The 26,502-nt window shown below is 37.3% G+C and overlaps 1 protein-coding gene across 3 annotated transcripts in view; it reads left to right on the top strand.

The window, feature by feature from the left end:
• ADGRV1 (adhesion G protein-coupled receptor V1) overlaps nucleotides 1–26,502 on the top strand; it is a 602,883-nt gene that overhangs the window by 91,800 nt on the left and 484,581 nt on the right. For all 3 annotated transcript variants that reach the window (XM_003822773.3, XM_055112209.1, XM_055112210.1), the window contains exons 20-25: nucleotides 341–1,084; nucleotides 5,036–5,409; nucleotides 19,648–19,824; nucleotides 21,158–21,338; nucleotides 22,347–22,549; nucleotides 23,190–23,319. In XM_003822773.3, the coding sequence (XP_003822821.2) occupies nucleotides 341–1,084; nucleotides 5,036–5,409; nucleotides 19,648–19,824; nucleotides 21,158–21,338; nucleotides 22,347–22,549; nucleotides 23,190–23,319 (1,809 nt within the window). The remainder of the gene's footprint in view (nucleotides 1–340; nucleotides 1,085–5,035; nucleotides 5,410–19,647; nucleotides 19,825–21,157; nucleotides 21,339–22,346; nucleotides 22,550–23,189; nucleotides 23,320–26,502) is intronic.

Below are 26,502 nucleotides of genomic sequence, written 5' to 3'. Positions count from 1 at the left end.
AGGTAAGGATTCATGGTAGCTTAAAGCTTGATCTTTGTGTCATAATTAAAGCAATCAATTTTTGCATCACTTTTGGTTTTAAAAAGCACAGAATTAAACCTTTCTAATTCATATACTCTTTCAGGCTTGACTGATTATCAATAAAATTATGCTGAACAAATATTATTTCATAACCTGCCCCTAAAATGTGGTGAAAGCCACATGGTGACACTACTGTTCATTGATAATGAGTAAATTATTTAACCAGAAGTTTGTCTGCTAAACAAATTCTTTTTTCTTCACATTATACTAGAAAGTACTTGAAATTCTAGTTTCTCACTCATAAATTTTCTTGTTACAGGTGGATCCCCAGGTCCTGGGGGCCAGCTAGCAGAAACCAACCTCCAGGTGACAGTAATGATTCCATTCAATGATGATCCCTTTGGAGTTTTCATCTTGGATCCAGAGTGTTTAGAGAGGGAAGTGGCAGAAGATGTCCTGTCTGAAGATGATATGTCTTATATTACCACCTTCACCATTTTGAGGCAGCAGGGTGTGTTTGGTGATGTACGACTGGGCTGGGAAATACTGTCCAGTGAGTTCCCTGCTGGTTTGCCACCAATGATAGATTTTTTACTGGTTGGAATTTTCCCCACGACCGTGCATTTTCAACAGCACATGCGGCATCACCACAGTGGAACGGATGCTTTGTACTTTACCGGACTACAGGGTGCATTTGGGACTGTTAATCCAAAATACCATCCCTCCAGGAATAATACAATTGCCAACTTTACATTCTCAGCTTGGGTAATGCCCAATGCCAATACGAATGGATTCATTATAGCGAAGGATGACGGTAATGGAAGCATCTACTATGGGGTAAAAATACAAACAAATGAATCCCATGTGACACTTTCCCTTCATTATAAAACCTTGGGTTCCAATGCTACATACATTGCCAAGACAACAGTCATGAAATATTTAGAAGAAAGTGTTTGGCTTCATCTACTAATTATCCTGGAGGATGGTATAATCGAATTCTACCTGGATGGAAATGCAATGCCCAGGGGAATCAAGAGTCTGAAAGGAGAAGCCATTACTGACGGTGAGGGTCATCATCACAACTAGGACACTGAAATTTGCAGTTTCTAAAATTTTTCATTAAAATTTAGATTTTTAAAAAAGTGCTAACATGTATTTGAAAACTCTACTTATGCATTGGTTTAATTTCTTTAATCAAAACTATGTGCCTACCAAGATAACGAGAAATTCTGTCCTGAGTGTTACAGAAATGAATCAGAGAGTTTTGCCCTTAAAGAACCTGGAATAGACACTAGCAGAGAGATGTGTGATATATCACGATGACACCTTGTAGGAAGACAGAAAAAAATATGAAAGAGGAATGTTTGTCCTTCTGTGGGTAGTAGGAGAGATGGGGAGTGATATTCCTGCAGAGGAATGAACAAAGGAATAGAAATGTGAAACAGCGTGTTGTACCTGGGGAACTGCTGCTAGTTCAGTATTGCTGAAGGTAGAGGGTGGTGGGCGTGAGGTTGAAAAGAAAGCAGGAGAGAAGAATCACAGTGAAAAGTGATTATAGGGTTCATACTATCAGCAGGTAACTTGGTGAATTCTACGGAGTGCTTTGAAGAGATATTCTTTGTTGTCTTTAAACTAGATCATATGCTGATTCCTCAAGAAGCACTTTTGTGTGTGTGTGTGCACACAAATACTGGTTATATGCATTATAGTCACCATTCCCTCTCAGCCCCTCCATCTTATGATTTTATTCTTTTTTATATTTCATGAAAGATAGAATAGAGCTTATATGGCTATAGCTTAATAGAGTATTTTCCTCTGAACCTCTTACATTAGTTATTTGGTTGTATTTTTTTTCCCAGAGGGGGAAAAAAGATAGGCAAAGGAAAATGCACGTATCTACCAATTTCAATCCCATGGATTTTGGTTACAAGCACTTTGTGGTATTATCCACTTTTTGGCTGTGTGAATACCTACAAGTATCTGTTAGCCTTGATTCTTTTGGTGATGGTAGTGGTGGTGGAATGAGAATGGAAACGATTGAGGGAAGTGGGAGCTGGTGTTTTTTCCTCTGGCTTACTGCAAAGGAACTTGTTATTTTTGTAATTTGTAATTTGGAAAGATAATTTTTAAACTATATATAAAGTTATTGAACTGTAGTGCCCTTTATATTATAAAAATATAAAAGTATGCATATTTTAAGTGTACAGATAAGTGAAATTTTTAAAACTTAAATTCATCAGTTTCAGCACTCATGTGATCAGCCCCCAGACCAAGAAACAGCATTCCAGAAGCCCCCTTTGACTCCTCCAGTTGCTAACTCACCACCCTGCCTACTGACTATTGGCATTTTTAAGAGCTTAAGATTCACTTTTCCTATTTTTAAATTTATATAAATAGAACTGAACAATATGTACACTTGAGTGTCCAGCTTCTTTTGCTCAGTATTGTTTGTGAAGTTCATCCATATTTTTGCCTGTTGTAGATATTTCATGCTCATTACCATATAGAATTATCTTATGTAACTGTAACACAATTTATTTATTAGTGCTACTTTCAATTTCTGTTTTGGTTGTTTTCCGTTCTGCCTACTACATATAGTACTTCTATGGATACTCTTATACATGTTTTTTGATGAACATATGCCTGCCATATGCATTTCTGTTGAGCACATTCCTGGGGATGGAATTGCTGAATGACAGTGTGTGCAAATATTCTGTTTTAGTAGGTAATGCCTATCCGTTTTCCAAAACAGTTGAACCTAATTATACTCTCACCTCTAGTGTATGAGAGTTCCACTTAATTAATGCTTAGCTTCTTCCATCTTTACTTTTGGTTTGTAGTGGCATCTCACAGTATCATAAAAGGTGTATTAAAAAAAAAATGCTGTGTTCAATATAGAAAAATTGTAAAGTACACATATACAACAAAAATAGAAATCATTTACAATAAAAATCATTTACAATCATTATAAGAATCATTTACAGTCATTCAGAGATAGCCACTATAAACATTAAGCATACTGTTAACATGTTCGTATATACACACTGTATACATATTTCACAATTTTTCTTTATTGTCAAAATGATACATGTATATTGCATGAAATTTGAAAAGTATAGAATAGTATTAAGATGCAGAATGAAAGTTGCCATATTCCCTCCATGAACCACTGTAACATATTGGCATTTTTATAACTTTTACTTTGAATGATTTAGCATTGTAACTTAAGTAGTTAACATTACAAGTACAGAAATAATGATCACGTTTATTCCAGAGAATTAGTCATAGAAGCAAAGTGCTTAGAATCCTCAAATTTTTATGTTTTACATTTATAAGACATTTTCCATACATTACCTAATTTGTACTTCATAATAATTCAATATATTAAATAGAGGTCAGAGTCAGTAAATAAATTCGCTAGCATCACACAGGCAAGTAACAGAGGAACCAAGACATGAAAATAAACCATTAACTCCTAGGTCAGTATTCTTTTTAACATATCATAGAGACAAAACTAAAGGAGATGTGATCATTTCTATATCCTTGACTCCAGATAGCATCCTAACAGTGAGAACCATGACGTGGTTTTGTGAGAATCAGGGGAACTTATATCATTACAGTTGCCAGATAATTCAATAGGAGAGACAACATCATAGGGTTTCCCATTTAATCTGGAGCTCCAGTGAAAAGGTGTTTCTGGTTTGCTGGGCAGGAAGGTGGTCTCTGTAGTCGATATGGGAGCAGTCATGACAGTAACATGCCAGATACTTGTGACTACCCTGAAAGACATCTGGGTGGAGGTTTGTGAAATAGCCTCCATTGAGGTTATTGACAAGAAATATTGCTTGTACTTTTTTTTCCAGAATCTCTGCCAATATCTCATCTTGCCTAAAGATCTTACATAAATATCTTAGTTGAGTTATTAGAGTACGAACAAGTAAAGAAAGGAGAACTAGTGAAAGCATGAAAAGGGTTGTTATTGAGATACAGTGACACAGTTGGGCTACATGTTATTATTATTTTAAAAAGTCCCCAAGACTTACATATAATGTTTCTGAGAAGAAATATTTCTATTTTTACATCTCTTCTATTAGTTGTTTGGATAGAGAGATATATTTGGCCTGTAGAAATACTTCTTATGAATTCTCACAACTTTAACTCAATGAGTGTCTAACATATCAAGCCTTGAAGTTCTTAAATAATAATATAGTACTGAAGTTTAAAAATTGTGATGAGGCTAGGTGCAGTGGCCCATGCCTGTAATTGCGCCTCAAGCGATCCTCCCATCTAAGCACTTTGGGAGGATCGCTTGTGGCCAGGAGTTTGAGACCAGCCTGGGCAACATAGCAAGACCCTGTCTCTACAAAAAAAACAAAACAACAACAACAAAAAAAGCCAGGCCTGGCAGTGGACTCCTGTAGTGATGTCCTTGCTATTTGTTAGTCTGAGGTGGTTGGATTGCTTGAACCCAGGAGTTTGAGGTCACAGTGAGCTATTAACATGCCATTGCTCTCTAGCCTGGGTAAAAGAGGAAGATCTTGTCTCTAAAGTACATAAATAAATAAATAAATAAATAATTAAAAATTGTGATGAATAAGTCCATTTTTAAATGTGCAAGAGTAAATTTTAAAATATCATAGAATAAATTTCTATCCAAATACGTGCACATACATACATGCATACGTGTGTATGTATGTGTGTGTATGTGTATGTTCAGATACTTTTTTTTCTAGAAATGTTGACAGACTGATAGAAGTTACTTTTAAGGATATCATCTAATTTGAAGATAGTTACCAAATCTTTTAGTACAAAATATAAATCCTAATGATTATGGATTCCTTTTTTAAAATCATAATAGAAGATAATATCCAATTCATTGCATACTAGTTATGCAAAAGTTTTATTTATCCAAAAATATCTTTCAGTAAAATTGTCTTACTTTCTGAATCACACGTAAAATTTAGGACAGGACACTTGAAGGTATTGTAGCATTTAAACTTGTCTCTAATTTCAGGTCCTGGGATACTGAGAATTGGAGCAGGGATAAATGGCAATGACAGATTTACAGGTCTGATGCAGGATGTGAGGTCCTATGAGCGGAAACTGACGCTTGAAGAAATTTATGAACTTCATGCCATGCCCGCAAAAAGTGATTTACACCCAATTTCTGGATATCTGGAGTTCAGACAGGGAGAAACTAACAAATCATTCATTATTTCTGCAAGAGATGACAATGACGAGGAAGGAGAAGAATTATTCATTCTTAAACTAGTTTCTGTATATGGAGGAGCTCGTATTTCGGAAGAAAATACTACTGCAAGATTAACAATACAAAAAAGTGACAATGCAAATGGCTTGTTTGGTTTCACAGGAGCTTGTATACCAGAGGTAAGTAGTGAGCTTGGAGAATTTTGGATTTAAAAATTCATTGTAGGTGGATTTGTTTGGGACTCGGCTTTCTTTCATTTGGTAAGATTGGTTGAGCATCTACTCCAAGTCCAGAAGTATGCTAGGGCCAGTGATTGCAAATATAAATTACAAAATTCTTACTCTTATGATTTCACCCTTTGGATCAACTTAATGAGCTGATAGAAGTAATAACAAGTTAGCAAATGAAACTTTAGCAATTCGCCTGAAAGTTAATGCTCTTCAAAGAACGTATGTGTATACTCTACCTATTTATTTTTGGCTACTGTTTTGGATGTCATTAAATTGAATGAAATAATATATATTGAAGGCTTGTATGAATAATTGTATTTGCAACTTTATTAAAACATGATTTTCTGAGTTTTTTTTTTGTACATGTGAAACGTACTTGAGTAGTTAGTTATAACTTTCTTCCGTGTTGGGTGTAAATACCTTTCTTGTCAACCTTCTTGGCCAGCTTAATTCATTAGGCTGTCTTACTGTCCTTATCAGTTCTTTCCATGTTTTCAAAGATTCGTAATCATCTTGGTTTCCTGTTCAGTAATGTGAGAACTCATGAAACTACTTCCCAGGTGTTCTGTGTGACAGCAACAGCTTGGTGACCATGAAAGGATGCCAAGGAACAAGAGTCTTTCTTTTTGCAAGTTGATTCTAATTGGTTTAGAAGGATGTATAGGTAAATTGAAATGATTTTTTAAAAATGGATGAGTAGAGTTTGAAAAAAAATCTAGGTCATAGGCTCATTCTAGATTAAACTGGGATGTCTGCCTCTCTGGAGTGTCTTTCTTGCCACTTTAGCCCTTTAGTTTGGTGGCAGTCTTAAGAGATCTTCAAATAGTGTGGTCCTTTTTTTTACATCAGAAATAGCATATCCTAGACTAGCAATAACAACTGTCATACAAATCTACAACTTGAAAAGAAAGATGTTTACATATAGTGGATAATACCTTTAAATAGGTATTCAGCTATCAAAGAAATTTTACGTATTACATTTTATGCATCTTTCTGATAATCCATAATATAGGTGCATTATTAACCAGTGTGATAATGATATTAACCAGTGTGATAGTGACATTAACCAGTGTGATTATTTTGTATAATATGTGTCAACATTTTGAAGATCTGTATAACTCAGTAACTAGTATCTTTCAAGTAATCAATGCATATTGTTGCAAACCATGCCTGGGTAAAAGACTGTTCCGAAGTACAAGGTAGACCAGTGGATTTTAAAGTACTAGAGTATGTTTCCAGGTTGCAACTAAATGCTAAGAAACTGCCACTTGTCAAATTTTGGATTTTGGTATAATGTCAAGGAAAAATACTCATAATTATCTGAAAAAACTAGTAAAATCCTCTTCCTTTTTCTGTTACACACATGTATATATAAGGCTGGATTTTCTTTATACACTTTAACCAAAGTAAAAGATAGAAACAGGCCGGGCGCAGTGGCTCACGCCTGTAATCGAAGCACTTCGGGATGCTGAGGCAGGCGGATCATGAGGTCAGAAGATCGAGACCATCCTGGCTAACATGGTGAAACCCCGTCTCTACTAAAAATACAAAAAATTAGCCGGGTGTGGTGGTGGGCACCTGTAGTCCCAGCTACTCGTGAAGCTGAGGCAGGAGAATGGTGTGAACCTGGGAGGCGGAGCTTGCAGTGAGCCGAGATGGTGCCACTGCACTCCAGCGTGGGTGACACAACGAGACTCTGTCTCAGAGAAAAAAAAAAGAAAAAGAAAAAGAAACGGACAAACTGATTGCAAGAGGAGCTAGGAGAATGCAGCTGTCTTGTATTAAGCCAGACATTAAGGAGACTTTTAAAAATATAAAACAATGCCCCCTTATCACTAATTTTTTTTTGAGAACTGTAGTTATTTCTCATAAAATATGTTGTTTATGTTGGCATGTAATGGGTTTATTATTGCTGTCTTAAAATGAGTTAATCAATATTTAAATTTTTAATTTTTCATTTGTAATATGGAAAATATCAGCAGATTTTAATGATACCAACAAAAAACTCTCTGGGGTTCTCAATAGTTTTGATGTGTACAGGGGTCCTGAAACTAAAACATTTGAGAACTGCTGGTTTAGTCTGTGCTTGTAATTATCTTCTGAGTTCAAATTTTATGATCACTTGATTCATTTTTAGAAATAAAGACTACAGCCACTTCCATAGATTCTTCTCCATTATGTTGTTGCAATGACATTGACAATTTAACTTTAAAAAAAATTCCCTCAAAATTTCTGAATGCAATAGAGACCCTATAAAGACTCTGGGCTGGGCACGGTGGCTCACGCCTATAATTCCAGCACTTTGGGAAGCTGAGGTGGGAGGATCTCTTGAGCCTAGGAGTTTGAGAACAGCCTAGGCAACATAGACCCCCGTGTCTATTTTAAATTGAAATAAAAATTAAAAAAATTAAAATAGGCTTTCTGAGTTATGTTATGCTTTTACCTTTTTCATAGATTAATATGACATAAAGTAATATTAAGGTTAAAATGATACCATAATGACATCTTAACCAGATAATGAAAATATGTAGACTCTGACATAGCCTTCTATTTGGCACATTGAAAGAGAAGGTAATTATTCTGTGATTTGTTTTCTACCAACCAGGTACACTATGTCCCGGCAAAGAGCAGGTGCTTAATAAACTATAATTGAAAGAATGAATAAAACCTGTGAAGCAGTTTAGGGTCCTGGTGAGGCATGCCAGATAGTGCTTTGGATTCCAGGTGGGATCTGTATTGAACAGAAGATGGATTTTGTTAGATCTATAGCCTAGTAACCACATTCTCATGTTTCTTCCCCATATTTTGTTGTTCTGTGTACTTCCTATGTTATTTTCTCTGTACCATATTTTAGCACTGTTTTTACGTGTCCTGCCAAATTGTACACCACGTAATTATAAATTAATGAAGTTGCTTTCATAGTGATTCACAGAACTTGCTAATCTTATTGTTTTATTTTTTATAACTAATACTTGCATTATATTTTATATTTATAAACTATGGCTTAAGAATCAATTAAAGACAATTTGGGAAGATCTTCATGAAAATAAGAATATCATTTCAACTTGGACTATATTTGTTTTTAAGTGCCTACCATGTGCTATGTGAATAGATTCCTTTGGATATAAGTGATATTGGTATAATCCGATATCACCAATCATCACCCATGCATGAAACAAAATTAAAAATTAATTGGATTTGTAGCTTTAATTTTCTATTGCAATAGAGAACGCCAATTCATGGTTCAGAATACTGCATTATTTTTTCTAAGAAAATAGGTTTCAAAAACTCGTCTTACTATTTCTGTTTATTATTACTGTTCTGATGATCTGAATATTTGGCAAATTCCTGACTTAGGAGACGGTAGTGAGTATTATTGTGTCTAGTGAGAAACTGGGGATGGTTTGATGATTATTATGGATGTTAGGCCCCTTCATATACTGGCCTAAATGTTTGTTTGTATCATAATTCTAAACTCAGTTAGATGAATATTTTAATATTAGAAAAAAGGTTTAGATATTTATTTTCTATGTCTTATGCATTTCTGTATTAATAATTACATACCGGAGTCTAGTATTTCTGAAAGTGTTGCCCTTGGATGACCTTGTCAGAAATATCTAATGCTTATTACTGGACATTATTCCTGACTCAGGACCCCATTCCTGGATCACAATCTCTGGCTAGGGGAGAGGGGAAGTTTAAGCTGAATTAGAAAACCTTTTTAAATGAAAGTTTTCATATATAGAGTATACACAAAAATAGAGAAGATAAAGGAATGAGTCACAGTGTACTAGCTTCAATAATTATCAGCCTTTTGGCAATATTGTTTAATCATTTTTGGTTACTTTTTTTTTTTTTTGAGACGGAGTCATGCTCTGTCGCCCACCCAGGCTGGAGTGCAGTGATGCGATCATGGCTCACTGCAAGCTCCACCTCCCGGGTTCACGCCATTCTCCTGCCTCAGCCTCCCAAGTAGCTGGGACTACAGGCGCCCACCACCATGCCTGGCTAATTTTTTGTATTTTTAGTAGAGACGGGGTTTCACTGTGTTAGCCAGGATGGTCTCGATCTCCTGACCTCATGATCCACCTGCCTCAGCCTCCCAAAGTGCTGGGATTACAGGTGTAAGCCACCGTGCCCAGCCAGTTAAAGTACTTTTTAAAGCAAACCTCAGGCGTTATGATATTTCTCTGTAAATTCAGAAGTATTAAAGGTGGATTTGCACTGAGAATCCTGGTAGTTTTTTTTTCTTTTTTTCTTTTTTTTCTTTTATTATTCTACTTTAAGTTTTAGGGTACATGTGCACATTGTGCAGGTTACTTACATATGTATACATGTGCCATGCTGGTGCGCTGCACCCACTAACTTGTCATCTAGCATTCGGTATATCTCCCAATGCTATCCCTTCCCCCTCCCCCCACCACACAACAGTCCCCAGAGTGTGATGTTCCCCTTCCTGTGTCCATGTGATCTCATTGTTCAATTCCCACCTATGAGTGAGAATATGTGGTGTTTGGTTTTTTGTTCTTGCAATAGTTTACTGAGAATGATGATTTCCAATTTCATCCATGTCCCTGCAAAGGACATGAACTCATCATTTTTTATGGCTGCATAGTATTCCATGGTGTATATGTGCCACATTTTCTTAATCCAGTCTATCATTGTTGGACATTTGGGTTGGTTCCAAGTCTTTGCTATTGTGAATAATGCCGCAATAAACATACGTGTGCATGTGTCTTTATAGCAGCATGATTTATAGTCCTTTGGGTATATACCCAGTAATGGGATGGCTGGGTCACATGGTATTTCTAGTTCTAGATCCCTGAGGAATCACCACACTGACTTCCACAATGGTTGAACTAGTTTACAGTCCCACCAACAGTGTAAAAGTGTTCCTATTTCTCCACATCCTCTCCAGCACCTGTTGTTTCCTGACTTTTTAATGGTTGCCGTTCTAACTGGTGTGAGATGGTATCTTATTGTGGTTTTGATTTGCATTTCTCTGATGGCCAGTGATGATGAGCATTTTTTCATGTGTTTTTTGGCTGCATAAATGTCTTCTTTTGAGAAGTGTCTGTTCATGTCCTTTGCCCACTTTTTGATGGGGTTGTTTTTTTCTCGTAAATTTCTTTGAGTTCATTGTAGATTCTGGATATTAGCCCTTTGTCAGATGAGTAGGTTGCGAAACTTTTCTCCCATTTTGTAGGTTGCCTGTTCACTCTGATGGTAGTTTCTTTTGCTGTGCAGAATCTCTTTAGTTTAATTAGATCCCATTTGTCAATTTTGTCTTTTGTTGCCATTGCTTTTGGTGTTTTAGACATGAAGTCCTTGCCCATGCCTATGTCCTGAATGGTAATGCCTAGGTTTTCTTCTAGGGTTTTTATGGTTTTAGGTCTAACATTTAAGTCTTTAATCCATCTTGAATTGATTTTTGTATAAGGTGTAAGGAAGGGATCCAGTTTCAGCTTTCTACATATGGCTAGCCAATTTTCCCAGCACCATTTATTAAATAGGGAATCCTTTCCCCATTGCTTGTTTTTCTTAGGTTTGTCAAAGATCAGATAGTTGTAGATATGTGGCGTTATTTCTGAGGGCTCTGTTCTGTTCCATTGATCTATATCTCTGTTTTGGTACCAGTACCATGCTGTTTTGGTTACTGTAGGCTTGTAGTATAGTTTGAAGTCAGGTAGTGTGATGCCTCCAGCTTTGTTCTTTTGGCTTAGGATTGACTTGGCAATGCGGGCTCTTTTTTGGTTCCATATGAACTTTAAAGTAGTTTTTTCCAATTCTGTGAAGAAAGTCATTGGTAGCTTTATGGGGATGGCATTGAATCTGTAAATTACCTTGGGCAGTATGGCCATTTTCACGATATTGATTCTTCCTACCCATGAGCATGGAATGTTCTTCCATTTGTTTGTATCCTCTTTTATTTCCTTGAGCAGTGGTTTGTAGTTCTCCTTGAAGAGGTCCTTCACATCCCTTGTAAGTTGGATTCCTAGGTATTTTATTCTCTTTGAAGCAATTGTAAATGGGAGTTCAGTCATGATTTGGCTCTCTGTTTGTCTGTTGTTGGTGTATAAGAATGCTTGTGATTTTTGTACATTGATTTTGTAACCTGAGACTTTGCTGAAGTTGCTTATCAGCTTAAGGAGATTTTGGGCTGAGACAATGGGGTTTTCTAGATATACAATCATGTCATCTGCAAACAGGGACAATTTGACTTCCTCTTTTCCTAATTGAATACCCTTTATTTCCTTCTCCTGCCTAATTGCCTTGGCCAGAACTTCCAACACTATGTTGAATAGGAGTGGTGAGAGAGGGCATCCCTGTCTTGTGCCAGTTTTCAAAGGGAATGCTTCCAGTTTTTGCCCATTCAGTATGATATTGGCTGTGGGTTTGTCATAGATAGCTCTTATTATTTTGAAATACGTCCCATCAATACCTAATTTATTGAGAGTTTTTAGCATGAAGGGTTGTTGAATTTTTTCAAAGGCCTTTTCTGTATCTATTGAGATAATCATGTGGTTTTTGTCTTTGGCTCTGTTTATATGCTGGATTACATTTATTGATTTGCGTATATTGAACCAGCCTTGCATCCCAGGAATGAAGCCCACTTGATCATGGTGGATAAGCTTTTTGATGTGCTGCTGGATTCGTTTTGCCAGTATTTTATTGAGGATTTTTGCATCAATGTTCATCAAGGATATTGGTCTAAAATTCTCTTTTTTGGTTGTGTCTCTGCCCGGCTTTGGTATCAGAATGATGCTGGCCTCATAAAATGAGTTAGGGAGGATTTCCTCTTTTTCTATTGATTGGAATAGTTTCAGAAGGAATGGTACCAGTTCCTCCTTGTATCTCTGGTAGAATTCGGCTGTGAATCCGTCTGGTCCTGGACTCTTTTTGGTTGGTAAGCTATTGATTATTGCCACAATTTCAGCTCCTGTTATTGGTCTATTCAGAGATTCAACTTCTTCCTGGTTTAGTCTTGGGAGAGTGTATGTGTTGAGGAATTTATCCATTTCTTCTAGATTTTCTAGTTTATTTGCGTAGAGGTGTTTGTAGTATTCTCTGATGGTAGTTTGTATTTCTGTGGGATCAGTGGTGATATTCCCTTTATCATTTTTTATTGCGTCTATTTGATTCTTCTCTCTTTTTTTCTTTATTAGTCTTGCTAGCGGTCTATCAATTTTGTTGATCCTTTCAAAAAACCAGCTCCTGGATTCATTAATTTTTTGAAGGGTTTTTTGTGTCTCTATTTCCTTCAGTTCTGCTCTGATTTTAGTTATTTCTTGCCTTCTGCTAGCTTTTGAATGTGTTTGCTCTTGCTTTTCTAGTTCTTTTAATTGTGATGTTAGGGTGTCAATTTTGGATCTTTCCTGCTTTCTCTTGTGGGCATTTAGTGCTATAAATTTCCCTCTACACACTGCTTTGAATGCGTCCCAGAGATTCTGGTATGTTGTGTCTTCGTTCTCGTTGGTTTCAAAGAACATCTTTATTTCTGCCTTCATTTCGTTATGTACCCAGTAGTCATTCAGGAGCAGGTTGTTCAGTTTCCATGTAGTTGAGCGGTTTTGAGTGAGATTCTTAACCCTGAGTTGTAGTTTGATTGCACTGTGGTCTGAGAGATAGTTTGTTTTAATTTCTGTTCTTTTACATTTGCTGAGGAGAGCATTACTTCCAAGTATGTGGTCAGTTTTGGAATAGGTGTGGTGTGGTGCTGAAAAAAATGTATATTCTGTTGATTTGGGGTGGAGAATTCTGTAGATGTCTATTAGGTCTGCTTGGTGCAGAACTGAGTTTAATTCCTGGGTATCCTTGTTGACTTTCTGTCTCATTGATCTGTCTAATGTTGACAGTGGGGTGTTAAAGTCTCCCATTATTAATGTGTGGGAGTCTAAGTCTCTTTGTAGGTCACTCAGGACTTGCTTTATGAATCTTGGTGCTCCTGTGTTGGGTGCATATATATTTAGGATAGTTAGCTCTTCTTGTTGAATTGATCCCTTTACCATTATGTAATGGCCTTCTTTGTCTCTTTTGATCTTTGTTGGTTTAAAGTCTGTTTTATTAGAGACTAGGATTGCAACCCCTGCCTTCTTTTGTTTTCCATTTGCTTGGTAGATTTTCCTCCATCCTTTTATTTTGAGCCTATATGTGTCTCTGCACGTGAGATGGGTTTCCTGAATACAGCACACTGATGGGTCTTGACTCTTTATCCAATTTGCCAGTCTGTGTCTTTTAATTGGAGCATTTAGTCCATTTACATTTAAAGTTAATATTGTTATGTGTGAATTTGATCCTGTCATTATGATGTTAGCTGGTTATTTTGCTCGTTAGTTGATGCAGTTTCTTCCTAGTCTGGATGGTCTTTACATTTTGGCATGATTTTGCAGCGGCTGGTACCGGTTGTTCCTTTCCATGTTTAGCGCTTCCTTCAGGAGCTCTTTTAGGGCAGGCCTCGTGGTGACAAAATCTCTCAGCATTTGGTTTTCTGTAAAGTATTTTATTTCTCCTTCACTTATGAAGCTTAGTTTGGCTGGATATGAAATTCTGGGTTGAAAATTCTTTTCTTTAAGAATGTTGAATATTGGCCCCCACTCTCTTCTGGCTTGTAGGGTTTCTGCCGAGAGATCCGCTGTTAGTCTGATGGGCTTCCCTTGGTGGGTAACCCGACCTTTCTCTCTGGCTGCCCTTAACATTTATTCCTTCATTTCAACTTTGGTGAATCTGACAATTATGTGTCTTGGAGTTGCTCTTCTCGAGGAGTATCTTTGTGGCGTTCTCTGTATTTCCTGAATCTGAACGTTGGCCTGCCTTGCTAGATTGGGGAATTTCTCCTGGATAATATCCTGCAGAGTGTTTTCCAACTTGGTTCCATTCTCCCCATCACTTTCAGGTACACCAATCAGACGTAGATTTGGTCTTTTCACATAGTCCCATATTTCTTGGAGGCTTTGCTCATTTCTTTTTATTCTTTTTTCTCTAAACTTCCCTTCTCGCTCCATTTCATTCATTTCATCTTCCATCGCTGATAGCTTTTCTTCCAGTTGATCGCATCGGCTCCTGAGGCTTCTGCATTCTTCATGTAGTTCTTGAGCCTTGGTTTTCAGCTGCATTAGCTCCTTTAAGCACTTCTCTGTATTGGTTATTCTAGTTATACATTCTTCTAAATTTTTTTCGAGGTTTTCAACTTCTTTGCCTTTGGTTTGAATGTCCTCCCGTGGCTCAGAGTAATTTGATCGTCTGAAGCCTTCTTCTCTCAGCTCGTCAAAGTCATTCTCCATCCAGCTTTGTTCCGTTGCTGGTGAGGAACTGCATTCCTTTGGAGGAGGAGAGGCACTCTGCTTTTTAGAGTTTCCAGTTTTTCTGTTCTGTTTTTTCCCCATCTTTGTGGTTTTATCTACTTTTGGTCTTTGATGATGGTGATGTACAGATGGGTTTTTGGTGTGGATGTCCTTTCTGTTTGTTAGTTTTCCTTCTAACAGACAGGACCCTCAGCTGCAGGTCTGTTGGAGTACCCTGCCGTGTGAGGTTCATTGTGCCCCTGTTGGGGGGCGTCTCCTAGTTAGGCTGCTCGGGGGTCAGGGGTCAGGCACCCACTTGAGGAGGCAGTCTGCCCCTTCTCAGATCTCCAGCTGTGTGCTGGGAGAACCACTGCTCTCTTCAAAGCTGTCAGACAGGGACATTTAAGTCTGCAGAGGTTACTGCTGTCTTTTTGTTTGTCTGTGCCCTGCCCCCAGAGGTGGAGCCTACAGAGGCAGGCAGGCCTCCTTGAGCTGTGGTGGGCTCCGCCCAGTTCGAGCTTCCTGTCTGCTTTGTTTACCTAATCAAGCCTGGGCAAAGGCAGGCGCCCCTCCCCCAGCCTCGCTGCCGCCTTGCAGATTGATCTCAGACTGCTGTGCTAGCAATCAGCGAGACTCCGTGGGAGTAGGACCCTCCGAGCCAGGTGCGGGTTATAATCTCGTGGTGCGCCGTTTTTTAAGCCCGTCGGAAAAGCGCAGTATTCGGGCGGGAGTGACCCGATTTTCCAGGTGCCTTCCGTCACCCCTTTCTTTGACTCGGAAAGGGAACTCCCTGACCCCTTGCGCTTCCTGAGTGAGGCAGTGCCTCGCCCTGCTTCGGCTCGCGCACGGTGCGCGCACCCACTGACCTGCGCCCACTGTCTGGCACTCCCTAGTGAGATGAACCGGATACCTCAGATGGAAATGCAGAAATCACCCGTCTTCTGCGTTGCTCACCCTGGGAGCTGTAGACCGGAGCTGTTCCTATTCGGCCATCTTGACTCCTCCCCCTGGTAGTTTTTTTTAATGGACGCTTGACATTCGAACGCTCTTTTAGAACTTAAAAAGTTTACTTTATTGTACAAAATATTCATTAAATTTTCTATAAAATGTTGATATATAGCATATAACTGTACATTCTTTTATTAGATATGAATAGTGATTTTTTTAAACTGAAAATATTCAGGAAGCTATAGGTTTTGATGAAGGTTTTAGTAAAGAAAAATATAGTTAGGTAACTTTTCCCTGTGACTTTTGCAAACAAAATCCTCATCTTAGTCCTAAATGCTATGTGGTAATGCTTACTGACTTGATAAAAATTTAAGTTTGTAAAAGAAACCATCATACATTTCTTAGTGTCTCTTTGGATCTATTTAATTAATGCCTCTTGCTGAAAAGGGAAAAGATTTTATATTTACATATTAAGATTAATGGTTTATTAATTTAACTCATGAGATGTTACGATCCCCATTTTCAGAAGAGACTATGAATGCTTGATAAGTGGTAGAATGAGGAAGCTCAGGACTGCTTGGCCTTAAAGCCATACTCTTTCCACCACACATTTGCTCATGTACCATTCTGCTAGCATGAAAATCCTGATGTAGATCCCTAAGTGGAAATTAAATCGATGTTGTATTGATACCTGGGTCTCAAGCTGCATCCTCCTCTTCTGTCCAACATCTTAAGGTTGGAGTGCCCTACCTTCAGGACAGTCAGTTCCGCCATGACATGATGGATGGATTCTTAAAAATCATCACACTATGTCAGATGCATAATGAGAAACACAGAACTTATGGAAAAGATGGGGTTAGGAAAACACTGCTCAAGGACTTGGTCGTTGACACTTAAAAAAAATAGAGACCTGATAAAAATGTTGTACACATTAAATATTTAATACTTATAAACCACAATACATATGGCATATTATCTTTAAAAAACTTTAAGTTTACTTGTAGAAGTGGGCATCAGAAGGATGGCAGCTTGTGTGTTATTGTGAAATGATAGAATGAGCATTATCTAAAATTGGAGGAAAATTATAACACTAGATGTGGTTAAGTGTGGCTAGTAACACAGGTGTTGAACTGAGTAGCTGGTAGTTGTTTGAGGTATGTGTTTGAGGTATGTGGCTTGTTTCACGTGGGTACAATTTTCTGTGTTCACCAAGTTTCTTGTGGATGAAATAGCACTTATAAGCAAATGCAAGTTGAGGCTGTATTCAAATTGTTCCCCAATATATTATCAATTGCATTGGAACAATTTCATGATTTCAAAATAAGGGTTATAGCAGAATTAAATGTACTTGGTCCTCTTCTCCTCTCCATCTACACTCCCCCTGCTGTTGCAACTGGTTTTCAAATACCATTTGTATAATTATATATTTATCCACCAATTTTACATGGCTTTAAATATCATTTATATATTGATAACTTCCAAATTTATGATGTCAATCTCATCTTTTCTCTAAAATTCCAGACTCATTTCTTTAGTTACAACTTGATGCATTTCTAGGATATTTATTTCATAGACACTTCAAACTAGGCATATTTTAAGCCCTTTGATTCTTACCCAAAACCTGTGACTGATACAGGAGGAAAGTTAAGCCTGCTTCAGAGATGCCTGGGCTTCATATGTTGCTACTTTCTGTAAGTGGGCTGATGCTTCTCTAGTGCCCTAATCAGAGGTGTTTCTGAAGGTCAGAGGGCAGAGCTGTAAACTGTCCACTTAGCCATTTATCTTTTGTGGATGGAGAAATGGCCTGAAGTATGAAGCTACTGCTTCAACCCTGAGCAGTGCTTATGGTGTAGTTGATCGGTGAGGGGCTTGGAAGAATCAAGACTAGAGACAAAGATGTTTGGGGAGAAGTCATGTGAATAGATTGCCAGGAGTTAACACTGAGTATGAGGGGGTGTTTCCCAAAAGGTTCTCAACAACCGTGAAATCAGAGTGAGGCTCCGTTGCATATCAGCCAGACTCTCCTTTGTCACCACAGTGCCATTAACAGCATGATGGTAGGGATGGAGGTTATGCATAGGTTTGACAGCATGAGCTCCCTCTTACCAAGACTGATGTAGCAACTGGTGGTTGCTGAATGTCCAAACAGCAAGCAGCAGAGACCAAAGCTAAGTACTTCTCAATAAACCATTTACTGGTACACTGATCCCAACCAGACTTTATCACTCCAAAGGAAACAGCAATTCATTCTTATTGGAATTAATACTTTGGCTAATGTATTTACTTTAGCCTCCTAATACATCCTAATACAAGCACCATCATCTGAAGGCATAAAGAATGCTAGCTTTAACCACATGGAGACCTGCATCACACGGCCTCAAAGAGACTAATATGAAGGAGGTGTAGCAATGGGTAGGTGGTGATAGGACTGATTCACTGGCCTCACCATATACCATGTCACCTGAAGTAACTGGCCTCATACAATTTGTTGAAGACCCAGGCACAGTGCTAGCTTAAGGACAGCTTCTTGGAAGGTTGAAGTATTGTCCTCCAGGATGCAGTGTGTGCATTCAATGGCTGGTATCTGTTTCTGTGTCCCCAATAACTAGAATGCAGAGGCTCAGGAAGCAGGAGGTAAAAGTGAGACTGACCCCTGTCTCTGCTACTTTTAGTGACCTACTGCCTGAATTTGTTTCCTACTTTAGACTCCACTGGATTAGAAGTTCTGGTTCTGGCAGTGGGGCTGGGGGAAGAATGTGCCTACTAGGAGACAACTGAGGGCCCCACTGACCTATCACCTGGTTGTTTTGGGCCTCTCATGCCCATGGACCAGCAGGCAAATAAAAGAGTTAGAATGTTGCCCCTGGTGTACTCGATCCTCTTTACCATGAGAACACCCAGGTTGCTGCTGCTCAGTGAAACTCAGAGGATTTGCTGGAACATCTGGTGACTCCACACTCATTGATAACTTTCGACTATTGTCGGTTTGTAGACAAATCCCAAATCTGTCCTCTCCAAAATGTCAGCACCAAAATGGCTCTATCTTATCCTGATCAGAGATGCTTATGGTTCATATGAAAAATACAGAATGGCATTTTATATATTAAAACTTGTATTTTTATCTGTATTCATTTTTGGTTCTTTTTTCTCCAAACTATATATTTCCTAACATAAAAATAAAATTGAATTGAGAGACTGAGGATTTGACAGTAGGAAGGCCTTACTCTAAATGATATTCCAACTGCTTCCACCATAGAGTTTTAAAGCATTATCTTAAAGTGTTTAGATAAAAAATTTTCCACTTGAAAAAAATACCTCTAGGTTTATATGATAAAAACACCAACAAATATATTAAGCATGGTATAAGGTGCCCTCTTTGATCTGACTGTTGTTCCCACACTAGGCATCTCTCAAGGCTCTCCCCATTTGGCACTTCATGCCACCCCGCCAAAATGATACCACCAAATATACTATATTGCTTCTTATGTCTGTGCCTAGAAAGTTCTCTCTGATGTCATGTTCCACCCTCTACCCCTAACCCCCACCCCTATTTGGTCTGTCTGTGCTGAGCCCATTATAAAATTGCAAGTTTGTCTTTCTCTTTAGAATTATACTTACCCAGAGAAAGGACTATGCATTAAAAACTATTTTGCAACCATAGCATATGGCACAGTGGTTGGAACACAGGAGGTATCAATGAATGAATTACTTGTGCAGTTAAGACATTATAATTCTTTTTGCTTTATCTCTATAAAGGAATGGGAGAAAATGAATGATTCTAAATATTTCTTAGCAGTCAAAGTTTATCTGGGGAAATGCAGAGGCCTCGTTAGTCCCTTTTAGAGAGGTAGAAAGTTGTAGAATTAAGTTTATGGTAAAAGGATTTCATGAAAGCATTGTAATTTTGTCACTGATTTGAATTGCTATGCACCTATTAATAATTTACATTCAATTTCAGATTGCAGAGGAGGGATCAACCATTTCTTGTGTGGTTGAGAGAACTAGAGGAGCTCTGGATTATGTGCATGTTTTTTACACCATTTCACAGATTGAAACTGATGGCATTAATTACCTTGTTGATGACTTTGCTAATGCCAGTGGAACTATTACATTCCTTCCTTGGCAGAGATCAGAGGTAAACCCTACCTTTTTTGTTCCTTTGAAAGCCTCCTGGAAAGCTTTTCCTGAAGTGTTCGTTCTGTAATTTCTTTGCAGCTTTTGTTTGAAGTGTCGCTTCCCATTATTATTTACAACTGTAACTGATACATTAGAATTTGCTTCAAACATGTCTGCTGTAAAACCTTTACCAGATAGAGTTAGTTTCTTCATCACTTTATTTTGTACAGAACTTTATCATGACATTTTTGCATTGGATTTTAAGTGATTTCCTATGGATCTGTCTCCTATGATAGATTGGGACTGGGGCCATGTCTAACCCCGGCATACTGCATATGTCAAAACATGTTTGTTTAATAAGAAAGGAGAAATTGTTTTTTCACTTTAAATTTTGAATTAAATTTTGTAGAGCATGGCTCAGTTATTCCTATTCCTTTTATAACTTTTTTTGGATTAAAAAGTCCAGCTTGTGCTGGACTCCTAAGGCTCATTATGAATCTACTTTCTAAAATACTGTTCCTGAGCATGTCAGGCTCTCCTTAGGCAGACACTAGCCACAGATACATTGCTCTTGCTTCTTATCCTATCACATCTCATCATAGAACATGCAGTTTCTTAATTGGGAAGTCTCTACCTGATGTTGGTAATACCACGGTCTTTGGTACAAAAAATATATGATATTATATTGATAAATCAACATATCATATATGATGTAATACTGATGCATGTATAGGCTACTGTCAGAAAATGCTACTGCTCAGCACCTGCCTTAGTCTGTTGGGACTGCTATAACAACATACCTTACACTGGGTAACTTATAAACAACAGAAAGTTATTGCTCATAGTTTTGGAGGCTGGGACGTCTGAGAGCAGGGTGCCTGTAGATTCTGTGTCTGGTGAGGGCTTACTCTGCTTCAAAGATATGGTGCCTTCTCAATATGCCCTCCTCACGGTGGAAGGGGCAAACAAACTCCCTCAACACTAATTCCATTCATGAGGGCTCTATCCTCAAGCCCTCATCACCTCCTGAAAACCCCATCTTTTAATACCACCACTTTGGGGATTAGATTTTAACATAGGAATTTGGGGGACAGGAGGTCAAGACATTCAGACTATAGCAGCATCCATTATTTTTAAGGAATTAATCTATTCAGACTTCTCTTTCTCTTTATATGTCTATATACACACATATGCACACACACATACAATGTTTTAATATTTTAATTTGTGCAGAAATAAGTCTTAAGTGGTAACTTCATTTAGATATAGTTTAGTTGCCTTTTGAATTTTCTTCTGGTAAGTAATTTCTAAATGCCTCATTGCTTAGTGCCTCTGGATATTTATATTTTTAGGTTCTGAATATATATGTTCTTGATGATGATATTCCTGAACTTAATGAGTATTTCCGTGTGACATTGGTTTCTGCAATTCCTGGAGATGGGAAGCTAGGCTCAACTCCTACCAGTGGTGCAAGCATAGATCCTGAAAAGGAAACGACTGATATCACCATCAAAGCTAGTGATCATCCATATGGTAACCTGCTCCTTTTGCAAGAAAAATCCTCTCTTCTCTGGGTGTACTTAGTTTTGTTAAGAACTTCTTAAGGCACTTTTTGCAAATGACGGAAGTAGAATGCCTTCAGACCTCCTAATTTCTAAACTCTTTAACTTGTATGCTACTGTTTTGAGAGATATTGTTTATGAGATAAAATATAAAGATCAGTTTCCAAACTTCAATAATATGTTTTGAAAAGTTTTTGCAGGATTATTTAAAATGGAACAAAGTATTTCTGTTCATAGCTATCGAATTTCTTTAATTTAATAATTATCCTATGGTGATTTGTTAACACCTAAGTAATTGAAATACTTTGTAATTTATATTTTATTAAGCTTCAAGAAGTGAAGCTATCACTCTATATTAATTTCTTTTTGTCTTATGCTTAATAGTGACAATTTTCTCAATTGGGGAACTATCACAGATGTCTGTCCTAGTAAATTGAGAATGTTTTCTGTATTGAAAAATAATATTTCTTCTATGGGAATGAATCAAGAACATCTGTTAAAAGGTTTGGGTAGAAATCTTGAGAGGCTTTTCACCTTTAGTTTTCATAGTTAGGTTTTGTTTGTTTGTTGATTTGTTTATTTTTAAGTGTTGCAACTCCTTTAAGGTGCCATTTAACCTGTTCTACTATATGTTCTAGAATGATTTCTGGAGAGTCTAAAAAAGTATGAGTAAAAGTTAGAAAATATGTATTTTAAAACTGTATCAGTATTCCTGCTATTGATGCTGCTGTGGGAAGAAAAGCTTTCTTTGAGTAAAGACATGGAAAATTAACAATTTAACTTTCATTATTCTGAAAGCTTATGAACATATTCTGTATCAAAAGCATGTTAGTTAAATCTTTGCTAAAATATTTTCTAAATAAAGGCCCTCAGAATTTTGGCCTGGTGATCAAAATAATTGTGTAAGATCGCTTTAATTGAATAAGAAATTCTTGCACAGTTCCTTGGGACAGTGCCCTGGACCCTTTGTCTCCACTAGGCTTGCTGCAGTTCTCCACAGGGCTGCCTCCTCAGCCTGAGGACACAATGACCCTGCCTGCAAGCAGCGTTCCACATATCACTGTGGAGGAGGAAGATGGAGAAATCAGGTTATTGGTCATCCGTGCACAGGGACTTCTGGGAAGGGTGACTGCGGAATTTAGAACAGTGTCCTTGACAGCATTCAGTCCTGAGGATTACCAGGTAATTCACTCAGTCCTTTTGAAGTTGTATTTGCCCTTGTAAAACAGACATAATCCTTCTCTGGAAGGGATATACACTGTACCTGGAACATAGTGACTCACGCCTGTAATCCTAGCACTTTGGGAGGCCAAGGCGAGAGGATTGCTTGAGGCCAAGAGTTGTTGACCAGCATGGGCAACGTCGCAAGTCACTTTCTCTACAAAAAAAGAAAAAACAAATTAGCTGGGTGTGGTGGTGCAGCTACTCTGGATGCTGAGGCAGGAGGATTGCTTGAGCCTACGAGTTCAAGGCTATAGTGAGCTATGATCCCACCACTGCACTCCAGCCTTGGTGACATTGTGAGACTCTGTCTCTAAAATAAAAAAAGAAAAAAGAAAAATAAAAAAAGAAAAGAAAAGAAAGAAAGAAAAAAAATAATCTACTTTATCTAATTAATTGGAGAATATTTATTTAGAATTTACATTGAACATTCATACACACTGAAGTGTTTTCAATTTTGTATTTTACTTGTCTTCTTAGCATTTATAATAATTTGGGATATAACAAACATTCTGATTTTACAAATTTGTATACAGAATGATTGTAATCTATTCATATACAGAATGATTGTAATCTAATGGATCAGTCTTTTATATTTCAGAATGTTGCTGGCACATTAGAATTTCAACCAGGAGAAAGATATAAATACATTTCCATAAACATCACTGATAATTCTATTCCTGAATTGGAAAAATCTTTTAAAGTTGAGTTGTTAAACTTGGAAGGAGGAGGTAAGGCTGGTGATTCAAAAATGTTAAATATTTGCTTGTCTACCCATGCTGATGAAAGTAGATTCCTTTAGGGAAGTAAGTTCCTTTGAATTAATCTTACTTAAATAAATGAATAAATTATTAGTTTTTGAAGAGAGCAGCCTGAAAGTTAATAATTGCTTAAGATACATGATAATATATACCATAATATATGTGGTAATATAATCTATATCAATCATTTTTGATTGATAATCTCTTTCTTGGTAAAAAGAAAATTTTCCTCTTTACATAAACTTTTAGAATTAGTTTTAGAAATTAATATTCAACTCATAGTTTCACATTGATATGCTTTCGCTATGAGGTTTGGTTAATTCTGAGTAATATCTCTTGTTTATTATATGGACAGCATGTTTGTGCTATTTTTCCCCCTTATTATTACCCACTGATATTTTTCTAGAAGAGATGTGCTTTTAGAGTGAAAAGTATAAGTATACTAAGTCACCAAATTACAGTTTTCATTCATGGTAGGTTCCCCTAAGGTCACCTCTCTCTTTTCTGTTTTTTGCTGTAGCTCTGCTAGATCTATCTACAGATATAACGCTGTAAAATCTGGTCCTTTTGGATGATCTATAATGAGTTGATTATTAATAAAAGAAGTCAACAATACCTTAACTTCAGTTCTGCTATTCAGAAAGCTCTGATTATCAAGGGTTATTGGAGTCAAACTTATTTCATGGCAAAACTCATCTGCGCTAAGTGAGGCTATTGATAATATGTATCCCAATTAGATGGAATACTTTGCAAAAGTGTTAATGTGTTTATCAGGTGCTACTGGGAGTGTTATGGAATACATACGATATGCATTGTTAATTACCTTTATAAGTATGAGAAACTGAGAGATGATATGGTGTTTATCAGGACAGTCCCTTTCATTACAAAACCTGGTATCATTACCTCATTATTATTATTTATTATTTTGATGAAGAAAGCCATAGTACATAAGCCATCCAAAGGAAAAATTGGTAGGACTGAGATATGAAAATTGTCTTTATGTATAAAGTAGATATTTTGGGTAAATATGCAAAAATTTTTCTTTCCTGTGTTCCCAAATCTCGGGTAAGAGCAAGGAGACCAAGCCAGTGTTTGGGAGCAGGGAAATGGTTAAACAGTGCTGAGCTTGGTTGAATGCATAAAACAGTAGAAATGTGCTGTCTAGTAGGTGGCATATAAAAATACCAGCTTTTCTTGTCTTCCAGAGACAAGTCCTTGCATCTCCAAATCACTATTTGCATTACTAAAAAGGTTACTATAAAATATTTGAAAAGTTGCCCTTTGTATCACTTAAAGCTAAAAATCCTTATGTAATAGAAAGAGAAAATGTTAGTGACCATGAGCTAATACTGATTAATAATGGTACATGAAATGTTATTGAGATGATAATAATACTTGTGATCATATGACCACTTATAGTGACACTTGTTATATTATTGAGAAACTTCTCCCCATATCTCTAGAATATGCATTGTTATATATTAATTGGACTTGAATACTCACTAGAAAACCAACCTTGCAGTTTCATAGGAAGCAATGGTGGCCGAGAATCTGATTTATCCCTCAGTGAGTTGGGATTGGAGGAAAAGGAATTTATACAATGACCTCTACTCCTGGACTCATATGTAGGGACTGTCTAACATGTCAAGTAGCTTATAGAGCTTAATTCTTTGGAGAGTCAAGGACTTATTTCATGCTTTTTGACTATAAAACTGATGAAACTGATGATTCTACATAAGGTAGCCACAACCTGAATAGATGTCTTACGCTAGCCAAAGTATATATGGTATTGAACTTCTTTTTTATGACTTCTGGATAATGTGGGAGCAAAGCCATGTACCAGATATTTGCTGCAAATCCATTTTGCCTTTTGGATCTGTATGATGATTTCAGGTTCTGGGTGCCATACATTCTCATGTCTGGTATATTCCCATCCTATTGACAGGCAAAAACACAGGGCAAAAGGAGAAGAGAGGGCAGATCTTACACTAGCATGTCAATCAAGGATATTGGTAGAAGCGTATATGTATGGATGTGGCTTTGCTATTTTTACTCTCCTTTTTTTCTATTGCTATCATCACTGCCCTTCCTATCTTCTTTGTTTGCAAACATTTGGTAAAATAATGGTTGGGGTACAAGATGTATTAGAGGGAAAGGTGTAACCACTTTCTCTTTATTATTGCCAAAGTACTTTATATTTTATATTTTGATGATATTATTTATTTTCCATTATTTTATTTGATCTTTACAACTCTTAGTCCATTTCGTGCTGCTATAACAGAATACCACAGACTGGGCAATTTATAAGCCATAGAAGTTTACATGGCTCATGGTTCTCGAGGCTGGAAAGTCCAAGACTTGGGGGCTGCATCTTTTAGGGCATTCTAGATACATAATAACATAGTGGAAGGCTCCACATGGTCAGAGAATGCATATGAGAGGGCAAGAGAGGGCTGAACTTGGTTTTACAAGAAACCCATTCTTGCAGTAATGAACCCACTCCCAGGATAACAACATTAATTTATTCATGAGGGCAGAGGTGTCATGACCTGATCACCCCTTACAGGTCCCAATTCTCAACACGGTTGCATTTGCGATTAAATTTCCCACATGTGAACTTTGGGGAACACATTCAACCCATAGAAACAACATTTCTATAATAAAAGACAGCATCTTTCATAGGCGAGGAAACTGAGATACCAAGAAGTTTAGTGACTTGCTGAAATTTTTACAGCTGGCATCTTTCACAACCAGGAAAGCAGAATTGTTAGGTGGCTTGTCTAGGACTCTTTCCACAATGCCAGTGGCCAGAGGGTGATCAAGTTTGAGAATGGTAAATAAATGTGGTGGGGATTTGAATGTGTGGATAGAAGGAAAGGTTAGATGCATTTCTCAATATTGAACTGGTCGTTGTGAATGGTAAGGTGATTATCACAGGCATATTAGGCCTAAGCATATGATTATATAATCAGATAAATATATTTTAAATATCTAAGATATTAGAAAATAATTTATGTTGGTGTAAAAAAGTCAAAATTTAAAAATAATACTAGATTGACAGAAATGGGAAGTAACAGTTACAGTCTACATGGAGTATTTCATGAAACTGTGAATGAAATTTTGATAATTTGGTAGCTTGACTGGTGCTATAAT

Source organism: Pan paniscus, chromosome 4 (assembly GCF_029289425.2).
Source record: "Pan paniscus chromosome 4, NHGRI_mPanPan1-v2.0_pri, whole genome shotgun sequence".
In the NCBI taxonomy this organism is placed as follows: domain Eukaryota; kingdom Metazoa; phylum Chordata; class Mammalia; order Primates; family Hominidae; genus Pan; species Pan paniscus.
Note: the sequence above shows the minus strand (reverse complement) of the source record. Positions and strands in the feature narration are given on the sequence as shown.